The 16,565-nt window shown below is 34.0% G+C and overlaps 2 protein-coding genes across 4 annotated transcripts; both read right to left on the bottom strand.

The window, feature by feature from the left end:
* Positions 1–858: 858 nt before the first annotated feature.
* On the bottom strand, positions 859–10,850 carry LOC105679111 (uncharacterized). 3 transcript variants are annotated; one of them, XM_067351063.1, is made up of 8 exons: positions 8,979–10,850; positions 8,847–8,895; positions 3,242–3,460; positions 2,569–2,976; positions 1,923–2,149; positions 1,662–1,821; positions 1,479–1,575; positions 859–1,354 (listed from the first exon to the last, which is right to left on the bottom strand). In XM_067351063.1, the coding sequence occupies exons 3-8, from the start codon at positions 3,438–3,440 to the stop codon at positions 1,276–1,278; spliced, it is 1,170 nt and encodes a 389-aa protein (XP_067207164.1). In that variant the 5' UTR covers positions 3,441–3,460; positions 8,847–8,895; positions 8,979–10,850; the 3' UTR covers positions 859–1,275. The 3 variants fall into 3 exon arrangements, with proteins under 3 accessions (XP_067207164.1, XP_067207163.1, XP_067207165.1); XM_067351062.1 differs by having other exon boundaries at positions 8,847–10,850; XM_067351064.1 differs by lacking the exons at positions 8,847–8,895; positions 8,979–10,850 and having other exon boundaries at positions 3,242–3,571.
* Positions 4,687–6,840, bottom strand: LOC136998443 (uncharacterized). The gene has a single exon (XM_067351060.1). The coding sequence runs from the start codon at positions 6,175–6,177 to the stop codon at positions 4,783–4,785; it is 1,395 nt and encodes a 464-aa protein (XP_067207161.1). The 5' UTR covers positions 6,178–6,840; the 3' UTR covers positions 4,687–4,782.
* Positions 10,851–16,565: the final 5,715 nt, after the last annotated feature.

The following is a 16,565-nucleotide window of genomic DNA, read 5'->3' as shown; positions in this document are numbered from 1 at the left end:
TTTCATCAAATGTCTTTTTAAATCCTTTTTTGGAATAAAGGCTGACTTCGCCACCCTGTTTTATGACTTTTATGTTGTCAAATAGTGTACTTTTTGGCACCGCATATCTTTCGGAAGCTTTCCGAATTGATAATTCACCCGATAATACCTTATTCATCGCGATTTTCATTTTTTGTTTATTCTGCACAGTATTCTTATTCTTCACTTTCATGTTTAGAAAAGAAATCTGTAATAAATAATAAACGTACATGATCAATAAACAAGACATGGTAGTGTCCGGTAATAGGGGACTTTTCTAGTGTCCGGATACAGGGACCTTTAATACATTCGAAATCAGACGAAAAGTCGATAAATCCGTGACAGCTTTGAAAAGTAAGTCAAATTTATTATAAGTATACATACCAATGAACAATCTTACGTGCCCACGAAGTAGCAAAATCTACGTTATTTAAAGATATATTACTTACAAAATTATTTGTAACGCACAAAAAATGCTTGTTGGATACAACAACCGCTCTCACTAGCCGGTGGCAGCAGATTGACGAACGACGCACATTACTCGCGCATCTCCCGAACAAAAGAATCAAGCCACGCTCGCAACAAACGTCTTTTGTTTTTAGTTCTATAGATATATGTACTGTCCGGTTATAGGCGCCGTCCGGTATTAGGGGACTTCCCCCTAGAACTACAGATAGATAGAATTATAGAACGGTGAGAATAAATTGAGACATCAAAAAGGAACGCGGTAAACAAAGTAGCTATAAAAGAGAGAATTCGTTGAGGAAATCAAAGAACGATTAGATTCGTCGACCGGCACTCTTGCAAAAAGTTTAATTCGGAATTTAATACCCATACAGCACACAAACGTTGAATCAATATCTAAAAAACGTAGAATTGCAACATTATGAATGTTTCAGCAACGTTGCGAAATATAGATTCAATGTTGAAAAAATATTGAAGAAATGTCTAATGTCCGCTGAATTGCAATGTCTGCAAGACAAGAAACATTGATTCAATATTGATTCAACATTTAATCAATGCAGAATTTATATATATTATACATTATAATAATGTTTTGAAAAATTGAACAAAATAAATGTTTAAAATTAATTTTTATTTAAATATATATATTACATTGCAGCATAATATATTTTATATTATTTTATATTATATTTTGATAATTATATATTATATCACTTGTTTTTTATTGAACACACAAATCATCTTAAATCGTCATAAATATTATCTTAAATCGTCATAAGTCATCTTAAATCGTCATAAATCATCTTCGGCATCATCGTGATTGCTGCATATCTGCATATTTTTGTTTTCATCAAGTGAAATAGAAGATTTTCTATAAATAAATAATAATTACATACATTATAGCAGCACACTTTTTTATAGCTACTAAATAAATATATATTTGCATATTTATACATATTTATTGTTTATATATGTATATAAAGTTATATACATACTTTCTTTCTCGACGAGTTTTGGCCTGTACTAGCCATTTCGCTATAAATTTGGCAACTTCCTCCTCAGTCACGTCCTTGTAATGAATGCGGACAGTTTCTATTATAAATTTAATCAAATTAATACCAGTTTTCGATAAGCTGACAAATACTAAAAAAAATTTATAGTAATAATAAAAAATTTACTAAGTATGATTTTGTACAAAGTCAATTCCTGGAAAGCCTTTTTCTTTTTCATTCCGGCAAAACTGTACATTTCGGCCAAAGAGTTAGACATCAATTTTTTAAGTATATTAATAGTGCAAGAATGCACATCAACACCTCCTAGGCCTTTTAATGTATGTACCTATGATTATAAAGATAAATAATTTCAGAAATGTTCGAAGTGTTCTTGACATCGATTAACATTATTATTTTTAAATTAAATTGAGTTAGAAAATAACATACTATACTTTCAAAAAACTCATTGTCTTCCAATTTATTTTCTAGAGTATTAAGTGCTAATTCATCGCACAAAGGCAATCCCAATTCTTTTGTATTTAAAGTGTTAATATCCCCCTCACGTTTGTAATAAGAAATTAAACGACGTTCTTCAAGAATCTCCATCCTTTTATCTATCGTATTTATTTTATATAGAATAATATTTAGTTTGCGCAAAATTTCTTTTTGAAAATCTGTACAAAAAAATGAATTTTAAGTCTTTTATATGCAACAATAATAAAAAAATAAATAAGCTAATCAATATCAGCAATAATAAATAATGATTTCGTGTAAGAAACAGTTATCGGTTTAAAACATTTTGCATATTTCATATATTATTAATAATTTCTAAAAAAGGGATATTTTATTATCTTAAAATGGTATTTTTTTTTATATGATAAAAACATATATTATAAATATTTAGTCTTAGTCTCGGTGTCCAAAGAGAAAACAAACAAATAAAAACTCAAATCATAAAGATAACTTAGTTGTAATAAATATTAAAAAATGATTTTTTTGCAGATTTATTTCTGCTTAACAATTTCTCCATTTAAAAAAGAAAAGTTGTAAAAAATTATTTGTTTTTATTATTCTCAACTGACAAAATATTTACCTGTATTATATGATAGAGATTGTTGTTTCGAGCATAAGATGTCAGATTCAATGTTATCAGAAGATATCTTTGAACCATGTTTTTTAAAATCATAAAGTGATGAACTTGCCATAAAAGTACTGTTTTCTTGAAGTTCATTGTTACACTTCTGTTTCAATATGTTTTCCGGTACGCTCGAAATAGTGTTTGACTGTTCCTTTGCTATTTGCAATATGGGCAAAGGCGGTATTTCTTTACAGGTTTTTTTTTGCTTGTGACATGATTCATTTTCGGAATCAGAAGTATAGTAATTTCTTTTCTTTGCTCGCTCACGTCTAGATATTTTTTTTTCAATGTCATTTTTCCCAGAATCAATATCGGAAAATTGTTCAGCGATTTTCAATTTTTTTATGCCATTTGCATGTGTATCTAAAATAATATAGTAATTAATGAAGTACTTGCCTATTGCTTACCATACAGAAAGAAATTGACAGCTGATATAAAGTTAAAAAGATACAACAAATTTTTCTCTCTCTTTATAACATCAATTTTAGCGAAAATTTTCTACTAGTGGGGGAAAAGTACACATAAATGTAAATGTCAATATACACATCATATATATATAAACACATTAAAAAAAAAGGACATTAATTAATAAGTTAAAATGTGAACTTAATAATGTTAAATACAGTACCTGTTGTACCAAAAATTCGTAATATATTATATGACGGCCATATTAATGGATTCGGATCTTCTTGATTAAAAATAGCCTGATTAATCTTTGCTTGTTTTGTATAACTTGGCCAATAACATTTTTTATTATCACAATAAATCCATGACGTGGGGGCAAGTTGGATCCCATCCTCGAACTCCACAATCGAAAATATTCCCATTTTATTTATGAATTGAAACACTATGTAACAAAGATAAAAAATACTATTGTTAGACCAAAATAAACTTCATTATTATAAGTAATAAAATATGATGAAAATCGAGAAACAGATATTATATTTATAATAGTATATTTATAGTATATTACATAGTATATGGATGTTAGAAGAAATAATCAATAAAGTATGTAGATAAGAAAAAATGTATATATACAATAAATTTATTCGCGTATAAATCATTAAATTATTTATTTCAACTAGTGAGGATTTTATAAAAATTGGATGTATGGATTCGAGTACGTTTTTTATTTTGAATCTGTTGATATGTTTGGTTTGGTTGATAGTTATTCTGCAATTGGCGTAATTCAGAAATATGTCGAGGTTTATTTTCCAAATACATTTTTATGTATTTGTCCATATTTAATGAATTCTGCGCAAAAAAATTATTACTTTTAATATCAATAATCTGTACATATATATATATGTGTGTGTGCGTGTAATTTGGATAGATATAGAATTGATGCTAGATCATAAAATTACATGAAAAATTAATATAAGAGATAGTATATATACATGCTAGATCATAAAATTACATGCAAAATTAATATAAGAGATAGCATATATGTATACTGAATTTAAAATTATAATAAAAGTATGTAGCAAATTAATAATGTACATTTTGTAGACTTACTTTTTAAAATATAAAAAAATTTTTTGTTTTTCAACATTTTACAAAAGGAAAAATTGTCTTAAAATTTGTTCAAGAATATGGCATTGCAAGGACAGTACATTGTTTTGAATTACCCTGTATATTTATATTGCAAAAGTCTCGCATACAAGCAAGCAAATGCGCGTCAAGATTATTATTATTTTTACATTATGTAGTATGTAATAGCGGAAACATAAATAATTTTTTATCGTACCGCATCAGCCATAATTTCCCTGCTATTTTTGATATAGGATATACATGTAAGTTTACATCTTTTGTAACAATTGCGATATTAAGCATACGTGATGCTATTGGAGACGAATATACGTTTCCTATCGGTATTAATTTTGCTCCAATTACGTAAATTCTATTATCATCATAGCTTTCGATAATTTTAGAAATTACTATAGCTGTACCATCATTTAAAATACAAGTATTATTTCTTTTATCTTTACAATGTATTGCATATAGATCGTTAAAACATCGTTTATATTGAACTTTTACTCTAATTTCATCAGAGAGTGGTCCATTAAAATGCACATTCTTAAATAAAAATTTATTTCCTTGCAAAAATCGTTTACTTGTTCTTGACTCATAACCTACTATTAGATTTTCTTCATATCTTCGTACTAACTGTTAAAGGGGTTTTTCATTTTTTCTTAAATGTCTCTTTATAGTTGACATATAATTTTCGAAGCGAAATGCACTAAACATATCTAACGGACCGAACTTCTTAACATCGGCACATATATGTAACATATTATGTATGTTATAAGTGACATATTCTTTGCCGTAGATAATAGAAAACGTTGTGACAAAATGCTCTAATAAGCTCTGTGCATAATCTGTATATTGTGTAATCAGAGTAGGATTGACAAGAATCGTAATAGCTACATGTAGTGTAAGAAAATGAACGTACATATTTTGTGATAAATGATTTTTTAATACGATTGGCCCGGTATACAGCAAAAATTGTCTGTATTCAGTTGCTTTCCATTGCAGAGCATGTTTGAGACCTCGTGGTTTTCGAACAAAATCATTTGGACATCTTTTTTTAAACAATTCTAGTATTTCCGATATTTTCGCAATTGTACGTGAGCCTAATCGCACATTATTGGGTCCTTTTAACCAAAGCCACAATAATTTTTTCATCACCCCCAAGCAAATTAAATGCATATAATCTAATGGTACATTTGTTACCAATCCAAAATTGGGAATTTCATTTAAAATAGATATACCACTTTGAAAATCTTTGTATTCTCCATTCTTAAACTTGTTGTCAGTTCTTAGAGCATTCTGTAATGTTCCTCCCGGAAAGCAAACCTTTGACTCAATCCACTCCCCTCGAATAGTGCATTTCCGACAACAATTGTAACCAGTATGCTGTTTAATTGATAAAACATAAGCTGCAGCAGGAGCGTCACAAATTAAAGCGGAGATATTAATTGTAATTTGTATGTTATTATATAAAAATCCATTTCGATTTAATTCGACAGCTTCATCAACAAATGGTCGCAAAAATTCTTCAGCATGTGTTGGCTTATTTTTTCCACAAAAACATCCGACAATATAAACTTGTTTAGAAACATTATCCGAGCATAAAATTGGCCAAAAGACTGAGCCCTCAATATTTTTTGACAATGGCAATCCATCAATATTAATTAAAAGACAAACAGTTTCATCGTTTCTAATGTTTTTACGATGTTTCAATAATGCTTTAAGAGCTCTTTTTAAACCAAAATGATAATAATTACCTCCACTTATAGGCACAATATTTGTCGTTCTAGGCGTTTGTAATAAACTTCTGCTATCTTTTGGAAAGTTACAACTTGTATGCTTATTTAAGATAGGTAATAGTGCATTAATGGCATTATGAGGAATTCTAAATTTAATGGCCCATTCTTGAATTTCGCGTTTGAATTCGATTTCATTATCTAAAAGAATTCTATCGAAGTTTGTAGACAAAGAATTATTCAAGCTATTTGAATTGCCTTCGCTATAACTTTTATCATTGTTACTGCTCATTGTCATATCATTGTTATTATCGTCACTAATGTTAAGTACTACTTTATGATTGCCATCACATTGAACCGATTCATTAAACGTTTTTTCCTCCAACTGAATAGCATTTCTCTCTCTAAATATAAGTAAATAAAGATAATTAAGTAATGAATGTAAATATCTTCAATTAAACTAAAAGAACTTTAAATTAACATTTTATAAAAGTAATCTGACTATTAACGATATTGTTTAAGATCAATATAACTACAAGATCTTCGTAAATAAACGCTAATAGTTTTAAATGAATAAAAACGCTACGACATAAAGCTCCGCTACAAAAGCTAAGCGATCACTCGAAATTCGGCGTCTCGACGACCGCCGCAAACTCTAATGCGCAAGTCGCGACGCCGAATTTCGTCGCTCGATGAGATCGATCGCCGTCGAACGCGAGGAGATCGTTTTGAAAACTCACTTGTTCTTAAACAGTCGAATCGTTCAGATTATTAACTACTTTAAACGTATCTGAAAATCTCGTGAGACTAGATTATCGAACCGCTCTCCGCGATTTCACGAATCCGAGTGCGAACAACTTCGGTCATTTTGTTCATTGAATTTGTTAAAATTTGTGTTGATTAAATATGATTGTCTGATTTACAAAAAAAAATAGACATTTGCTTTATTTCTCTTTAATTTGAACACCAGAATTTCTGTCTTCAACTCCGAGGAATAAAGTTCCGACAACGTTGCATTTATCAATAATTGCGGGCAAAACAGACCTTTTCTAATCGATCGTGCTTGACCGCTCGTGTTGATAAACTTGTTTCTCGGCTGTGCCTTGATCAGCTAAATAATATTTTCTGGCCTTGCTACTACTTTCGAGCAACGGTAGCACGATTCAAACGGTTTGTCAAGATGATATTCGCATGAAGATCTTCAGCTCTAATTCAAGAAAAAAGACTCTGTTCGCGACTCCGTTCGCTGCGCGTTTTTTCGTGAAAAACGGTTCCGGTAATCTGTGTCTGCATCGCCGCTTGCATACGCGCGAATCAGTGACACGAACAGATATCATATTAACATAATCTATAATAATTGTTCATGACAAAAACAATTTTTTTTTAATTATACTTAAAAATTACATTTATTTACATCAATATATCACAGACGTTTCGGCCTTGGCTTAGGCCTTTCTCAATGTGATTAAAACGGTTTTGTTACATTAAAATATGGAGCGTGAAATTAACATAATATCTTATTAATACAGTTTTTTACTATAATCTAAAAAGTAATAGTTTCTGACCATAGTTGGTTTATATCTTGACTAAGGTTTTTAACACTCTTTTACAAAGTCTCAACTAAGTTGAAATTGAGAATTGACACATGGCTAAAAAATGACCATCCAATTTTTCTTAATAAACTCTTATTCTTATTGGGACTCCTTTTACATTCACTGATGGTTTTTTTGAACAAGTAACATATAATTCATCAATACTGCATCGATCGCCGGATTGCGTTTATATATCACCGTTTCAACATGCGTCGGAGAGAAATTGCGAATGAGAATAGATAATGCGAACATTACTTTTTAGATTATAGTAAAAAACTGTATTAATAAGATATGTTAATTTCACGCTCCATATTTTAATGTAACAAAACCGTTTTAATCACATTGAGAAAGGCCTAAGCCAAGGCCGAAACATCTGTGATATCATATTAATGTAAATAAATAAATAAACGCGAACATCTAGCTTAGGTTCTTAACAGCTTTATACTCTTCTTATCTTTTAGGATAAAACTAAAGAGCCGATTGATATATTTTTTTAATTTTAAAAATTACACTTTTATTTACTCCAAATATACACATAATCTAATGGTATATTTTTCAGTAAATATTATTAACAGTGACATTGCATTGTTATATTTTCCACTCAACAATGTAAGTGTAATATAAAATATATTGTATATAACAGTTATATTTTTGAGTAGAAAATTACAACATTAATGTATACTGGATCGAAAGAACTAGAAAATAATTCATCTAACAATTCATTATTAAATCATAACAAATATAACACATACTGTATTACTTCATTTTTGGTGTAAATATTATTCTGTACATCAGACCAATGTGAGCATCCTGGCATATTTAATAACATATCGTAATCAAACTGGGTTTCCTGATCGATTATACGTCTTAAGTGCCGTTCTGAATATTTTTTTACCTTTTTATTCGGTTGAGTAGTCATTATATTTATTTTCTATTAAAAAATTAATTAAATAATGTGTATAGAACATTTTAGATCTTAGAAGTGATTTTATATATACAGATTGGACCATTTCAATCTATCTACATTCTTTCTTATCTTGGTTGACAAAAACCATATATAAATATATAGATAGGAACCAAAAGTTACATGTAAAAGTTTATATAAACTTCTCTAATCTTTTAATTAAGATTACAAATAAAAGTTTCATATTATAAATAATATGTAATGAGCATGCACATAACCTCTTTATCATTCTCATTAGCATCCTTTTTTCCAGTACAAAAATACAAAATACAGCTTTTTGTAATATTCATGCATAATATACATAACCTCTAAAACCGGTTAATTACACTACTGTACTTTGAAAGTTATACATAGATTTATTGAAAAAACAGGAAGAATAACATAACAAAAAAGAAAAAACGAGAAACTTACAAGTCTAGATGTAATTATGTGTGAGATAACTCTTTGGGTTCGAAGCACTCTAAAAAAAAATTAACCACACTGTTATTATTTCATTTCACAGAAAGACAAATCATGTATATATTTGATATAAAATATAAATACCTGCTTTTAACTCTTTTCCGATATAGAAATACTTTGAACAACGCAGCAGATAATTATATCGCACTATAACACACCACGTGCACACAAGAAGCGAACTTCGAAACGAATCACAGAACTCGAGTTAGTTAGATTAGATACGGTGTGACTCTGAGAGGTCTGCCCTCTTACGGCCATCTGGTTCGGAGCAGAACAACGAGTTGAGTCGATCCGATCAAACGGTTAGATTAGACCGACGACGTGCCTCATTATTTAAAAGAAGAATCATGTGTGTGTGTGTGTGTGTGTGTATATATATATATGTATACACATGACAAAATTATTATTATATATTGCTCCTTTAAAAAAAACCAACAAATTAATATACATATTTAAATTAATATATTTTTTAGAATTTTATATGATATAATAAATTATATATATATATAATTATATTATTATTTCTTATTAATAATTATTGTAATAATTATTATATTATTTCAAAAGATAATAATTGTTAAATGTTGTACGTTATAGCAACATTTAATAATTAATATAAAAAACTCAACATAGATTCAATGTTGAAAAAACCTTTACACTTCAACATTCAACATTGCAACGTCTCAGCAACGTTATTTCAACTTTCTGTGCTGTATGGGATATATTCTCGCACGACACTGAGACGCGAAATTAATGGAGTAACGTAGATAAAATACAATAAAAAATGAAAATTGTGATTAACGTCGGGCGTTTTTCACTGACGGGATTAAACGGGCATTTCTTGCTCGCACTAATAATTATCACCGCGTTCATTACATTTGGTGAAATTATTTGCGATAGACTTTGCCGAATAAAATCGCATTTATACATAGATATATCACAAATATAACTTTTTGGGACATAATAAGTACCTTCAGTTTCAAGTCGTCTATATCATATATTTTATAGCACGATTAACGAAACGTAAAAAAATATGTAAAATTTATTCTCGAAATTAGAATTGACATTAATATCAAGTGTCATCTATGGAAATTAAATCTTCTGCTGTTTTGACTAATTCGGCACTTCTTAAATCCGTCTGTCGATGCATTTTGAATAATCCGCAATTAATATTTCACATTTCTAGAGAAAAGCACAACATTATTTTACGTCACAGATTGATAAATGTTTCATCAGAAATAAATGTTATGTGAAAACGTTTTGCATCGTAAATAGTGCGCCATTGTTCTTAAAATTTTTAAGGAACGCAGGAATACATTTAAAAACAATTAAATTAAATAAAATAATCAGATATCATAAAGAAATTATTTAATAGCTAAAATATGTTTGCTCGAGCCAACACGAACCATATGTGTGTGTGCGCGACGCGGGTCACACAGAAGAACCGAGCTATGTACACACATTCCACTACAGTTGTGGTAACGAGAGCAATGTGGTAACTATCGTGACGTTCAGTTAACGATTTTATAACAGCGTCGGGTTACGCTCTGAATTTCAAATGGGCAATTATATACAAGCAAGGTTACCGCTACCACCAGCGAAGGAATTCAATGCTAATAATTTAATCATTAAATAAAAATTTTTTGAATTTACGTATTCGAGTAACCTTAATGACCTTATATACAATGAGATATATTTTAACAGAAAACGTGTCACATTTAGAATGTGTCTTAATTATGCACAAATTTCGACAACGGAATTATTATACAAGTTGAAATCGTAAATTTTCCGATTTTTTCCTAATTTTTCCAACTAATTCTAACCTTTGTAAACTAAAATCCTAACTACAATTATAGCATTTTAAGATAGATAAAAACATTAAGCTTGTCCAATTTAGTTTATTCATCAAGATATAACAATGTGTACAGGATAGTAACATGATCATAGTTCGAAGAAAAATGGAGAATAATGGAAAACGTTGTGGAAGAAAGTAGGTAAGAAAGATAATCATACTATTGTGTTAGTAGTGTTGTGTGTCGAAAGACCACAACGTAATAATTATAGGTTAATTAGGCAATAACAATAATAAACATTTAGAAGGCCATTAATCGAGGCCACTTCTCGATTATCCTGTGACAAAAGTTATTTAATTATTAAACAATTAGGCGCTGACGCGAGCACTCGTTCTTAGAAGCCCGAGTGTCACTTGCGTCTAAAGTAGGTTAAACAGATCAGCATTTTGGTAACACAATGGATCGATATAGTTCAAGTCTCATTGTGTTCCGAATACTGATCCGTATAAATTAAGGCGGCACACAAGGCGCCGCGGGTTTTTATCAGCAAAGTTCCGGACGAAGCACGACACGTCGCGTACACGCGTAACCACGGTAGTACGGTCGCCGAATAAGTGAGGTGACAAGTGTAATAAGAAGATACCAAATAAAAGCTATTCTATATATATTCAGAAGTGCTTAATTATTCTAAACTCTCCGAGCCAAAGCCCCCTTGACCAGCACGGCGAATCCCGAATCTATACGCAGCGCCTACCGCCACCATAGTAGGCGTAACAAATTGGTGGCAGCGGTGGGATTCGCCATCTTTACCGTTTACCTGGATGTTCTGAATACCCTGATGACCTGGGCACGGCTGCAGCTGGACCAAGAAGCCTAACTCGAAGAGTTAGAAGCGCAGGCGCCAGAGCTAAAAACAACGCAAAACGAAAGTTAAAGTGTTGAAACTGGTGACCAAGAAAGTGACAAGGCCGAAGCAACCCGCAGCAGCAAGCAGCAGAGGGACAGCGTGAGCCTAGCAGAACGCCGCAGGAGCTGAATCAGCGCAACCTGAGCAGAGCGGCCTTATCGCAGAGACGAACCGCGACCTGCCTCAACAGCCGACAGCCGGACGCAGAAGACAGCCCGACGCAACGGCACGAGCAGCGATTCAACATGCGAGCGATAATAATTCTGTAAGTTACTGACAAAAAATTGTACACTAAAAGTTAAGCGGCGTTAATGTCCGAAGAACGCGATAACCCCAACGTGCAACTTAATCGATCCTGGCTATTCAGCAGCCAAGGCCAACGAGCGATAAGCGCACTTATAAACCCGAGTCAGGGAACACAGCGTGCGACACGCGGAAATCGCGAACTCGAAACACAGAGTTCTAGTACCGAAAACGCGAGCGAGAATCCGGAAGTCCACGAGAATATAGAAGTAAATCGACACTACTCTTTCGGGGAAATAGATACTAGTCTAATACCCAAAAGCGAGGATAGGGAAACGCGTCGAAACAGACAAATAGGCAGTAGAACACCGAGTCGCGCGTCAGCAAATAGCGAGTCCGAACTGACCTCATACGATAGCAGTATATTCGATCCGCGCGAGATAAGATACCGGAGCACGATGGCCCAAGCACCGCGCAACATAACTGCCAGCGCGATAGACGAGGATATAGAATCGTTACGCGAACAACTAAGTAACGAGGGCGAAGAGACCGTAATAGAGGCTGGAACGCATAGAAATCGCGAAACTGAGCAGATGGAAATAATGGTCGAATTTATGAGCGACATGCGAGTTCAACTACAAGGGATACAGGAACACTTCCACACGCAAATACTACGCTTACAAGAGCAGTTCGTCGATCTACAAGAACAGCAACGCGATATAAGAAACACGATCCGACCAGTCGCGTTCGGGCCTGATAATAGGGCACAGGTTTCACCACGACGTGTAACAGAGACGAACGTGACATACGGACGTGGCCCATCCGATATACGAAGTAGGTCCCTACCCGCGACCAGCTACATGCAATTAAAAGAGGCGCGGAGTATAATACCGGAAATTGACGGTACCTCGCAGCACAAAATTCAAGAATTTTTAAGCGCAAGCACATATGCAATGGAAAGCATAAATCCTACAGAAGAGTCACAGTTACTCAAGGCCATATTGTGCACTAAGCTAAAGGGAAAGGTCATGCTCGATTTCCAGACGCGAAACATACAAACGTTCGCGGAACTGAAGCAAGAACTCGAGGTATGCTATACGACCCGTAAAAGCATTGCTCACCTGCAGTTAGAGTTTAACACACTCAAGCAAAAGCAGGGGGAGGGCGCTCAAGCATATGGCCTGCGAGTGGATCAGCTCGCAATGAAACTCTATGAGTCAACGATTGAAGGCAAGGGACACACCGTGGCCGAAAAGAACACGATTAAGGGAACAATACAAGGCCAGGCCCTGCAAAATTTTCAATTAGGATTGCAGGAGGACATAAAAATAATAGTCCGATCGCGGAACTACAGCAATCTGCAAGAGGCGATAGCAGTGGCTGCCTTAGAAGAAAAAATGAGAGGCCCAAACGCAATGAATAAGCCTAATTACAAAGCGGTAGGTACCACGCGAGAAAAACCACCGCAATGTGCAAAATGTGGCAAATGGGGCCACCACGGACGCGAATGCCGCACAAGTCGCTTCGCTAACCGATTCAACTTACCCAAGGCGGATGGACAAAGAGTAAACGCTCTTGAAAAATATTGCAAGCATTGCAAAAAGACAGGACACTTGCGCGACGAGTGTTGGCTGCTAAACGGCCGACCCGAAAAGGGGGCCAACTCAAACGATAATGTACGCCCAAGAGCCATTAAATACACTAAAAGTGATAAGGGCAAGGGCGACGATAGCGACAACGAGAGCGAGGTCACTGCCAAGAGAACAGCTCGACCAGCAAAAACTCTACAAGTCGCACATACTGATAAAATAGCGCAAACAAACACGGATTTGGATCTGATTAAAATCCCTGTTAAAGAAGCAAAAGGAGAAATATCTACCATGCTAGTGGATACCGGCGCTACATTAACATTAATAAAGTTAAAACATCTGAAGGGAGAAACGCTAATCTATGACGAAAAAATTACATTAATTGGCGCCACCGGAAGAAAAACGGAAACTTTGGGGATAATTGAAGCCAATATACCCATGCGCAACAAGCGCATAAGACACAAGATACATATAGTGGGAGATGATTTCCCCATAACACATGAAGGAATTCTGGGCGCAGATTTTTTGAAACGGCATGTGACGCATTGGGAGTACCCCACTAAGCGATTAACCATAGGAGAAACTACATTCAAGCTGTTTCCTTATAAGAAAATAACATTGGCACCACGAAGTGAAACAGTCGTGCAGGCCACGACAAGCGAAAACGCTCTAGGAGTCGTGCATGTATTGGAGACACGACCAGGGGTGATCATCGGCGGTTGTTTAGTAAACGCCAGTGACTATAGCTGTCCCGTAAGCGTAATAAACACCACCGACGAAGAGATCGAAATACAAGCCCCACACGTCGATATTGAGCCCATAGAAAATAAGGTGGAAGTACAAATCTTAATCACCGGAAAATGCGAAGAGGAGGATACAGTACCTTTATCGCGTATTGGAAAAATAAAGAAGTCAATAAGGACCGAGCATATGAATTGCGAAGAAGAGAAAAGCAAATTCGCGAATCTGTTAGAATTAATAAAGAAAGATGAAGTTAGATTAGCTGCACTAATAGACAGATTAAACAGTATCTATAAGGATTCATCAAATAGAAAGCGCGGACTGATTAACGGAATAGGTTCGCTAGCTAAATCGTTATTCGGCACTATGGACGCCGACGATGAAAAACAAATAAACGAACAACTGATGCTAATACAAAGTAACCAGAAGACACTTACGCACGTAACGCATAACCAATTAAAAGTATTAAATACTACAATAGCGCATATCAGTGATTTAGAAGAAACCATCGAACAGAATAACGAAAGATTATACGATCTAGATAAGCGTATCTACAGCGGCACATTGTTAATTATCAAAAGCGAAGAAATAAACGAATATTATACTATTATTAATAAAATGTTAACCGATCTACAACGTGACGTACAGAACGTATATGACTACTTGTCCTACGCTACACACGGAATTATACACCCTAGGTTAGTTCCGGTAGAGCAAATTTTTAGCGAATTGCGAGCGATAACGCCACACTTGCCTCAAGGGACGCACTTCCCCTTTGCCCTCGAAAATAGTGGATGGCCGTTACTAGAGAAATTGACCACTGTTAACGCATATTATGCGAACGACACTGTGTACACTATATTAAGATTTCCACTTGTATCTTATCCTAAATATAAGTTAATAAAGATAATTCCTCTACCTGTCCATAACCATGGCGAACTATTTACCTTTACGGAAATAAACCAACATGTAATTGCCGTTAATCTGGAATTACCCTCCTATGTAACCATGACGGTAGAAAATTTAAGTAAGTGTGTAAAAATCGTAAATCAGTATATTTGTAAACCAGACAGTCCAGTATACTCTATAAATCCGAGAGCACTCTGTGAAGTACAGTTGTACGCGGGACTAGCGAAAGAAAATGCGTGCGACGTTAGATATATTAAATCTAACCAAACGATTTGGATAGCTCTAAGCAAAGAAAATTCATGGCTGTATTCGACTAATAAAGAACAGGAAATAATTATACAGTGCAAAAATAAAAGGGATATGCGAATCAAAATTGAACGCACCGGTAGAATTACATTAGTAAATAATTGTAAAATAATTACGACGGACATGACCATCAGGACTTTAACGTCAACAAGTGACACTAGCATTCAAGCCTTTCTGCCGAAATTTAATTTAACTCTAATAAAAGAGACGGTCATAAATAAGCCAGAGGAGGCAATCAGACCAATAAAATTAAAGAAAATCATCAAGAGCCCTAAGGAACTCATGGATTTAGGAAGAGAAATAAAAGAAATTAACAAGGAATTAGAAGAAAGTAATGTTGTGCAATTCAAAAAGCCAATATTTATTTATCCTATGGTCACTAGTTCTGTAGCCATCGTAGTTATTGTGTTAACTCTATTAATAGGAATGGTAATTGTTCTAGCGAAAAGAAAAAGGGAAACTCGAGAACTCTCGCAACCCCGGAATGCGTAAAATTGTAAATCATTATAACATGCACTACTCAGGCTACTACTGTGTGAGACAACTGCACTAAACAAACGAAAACTTCGTACCTTCGTTTTCTTCTTTTAACGGGGGAGGGATGTTGTGTGTCGAAAGACCACAACGTAATAATTATAGGTTAATTAGGCAATAACAATAATAAACATTTAGAAGGCCATTAATCGAGGCCACTTCTCGATTATCCTGTGACAAAAGTTATTTAATTATTAAACAATTAGGCGCTGACGCGAGCACTCGTTCTTAGAAGCCCGAGTGTCACTTGCGTCTAAAGTAGGTTAAACAGATCAGCATTTTGGTAACACAATGGATCGATATAGTTCAAGTCTCATTGTGTTCCGAATACTGATCCGTATAAATTAAGGCGGCACACAAGGCGCCGCGGGTTTTTATCAGCAAAGTTCCGGACGAAGCACGACACGTCGCGTACACGCGTAACCACGGTAGTACGGTCGCCGAATAAGTGAGGTGACAAGTGTAATAAGAAGATACCAAATAAAAGCTATTCTATATATATTCAGAAGTGCTTAATTATTCTAAACTCTCCGAGCCAAAGCCCCCTTGACCAGCACGGCGAATCCCGAATCTATACGCAGCGCCTACCGCCACCATAGTAGGCGCAACAGTAGTTACTTTTATTAGATGTATGGTAAATTATGGGAAT

Source organism: Linepithema humile, chromosome 3, assembly GCF_040581485.1.
Source record: "Linepithema humile isolate Giens D197 chromosome 3, Lhum_UNIL_v1.0, whole genome shotgun sequence".
Classification (NCBI taxonomy): Eukaryota; Metazoa; Arthropoda; class Insecta; order Hymenoptera; family Formicidae; genus Linepithema; species Linepithema humile.
Note: the sequence above shows the minus strand (reverse complement) of the source record. Positions and strands in the feature narration are given on the sequence as shown.

Excerpts from the sequence above, each read along its gene's own strand:
- LOC105679111 (XM_067351062.1), bottom strand. The coding sequence starts at position 3,440 with ATGGGAATATTTTCGATTGTGGAGTTCGAGGATGGGATCCAACTTGCC. Across the intron at positions 1,576-1,661 it reads TTTGTACAAAATCATACTTA|AAACTGTCCGCATTCATTAC; the intron begins GTAAATTTTTTA and ends AATTTATAATAG. Across the intron at positions 1,355-1,478 it reads AAAACTCGTCGAGAAAGAAA|AAAATCTTCTATTTCACTTG; the intron begins GTATGTATATAA and ends ATTTATTTATAG.
- LOC136998443 (XM_067351060.1), bottom strand. The coding sequence starts at position 6,177 with ATGACAATGAGCAGTAACAATGATAAAAGTTATAGCGAAGGCAATTCA.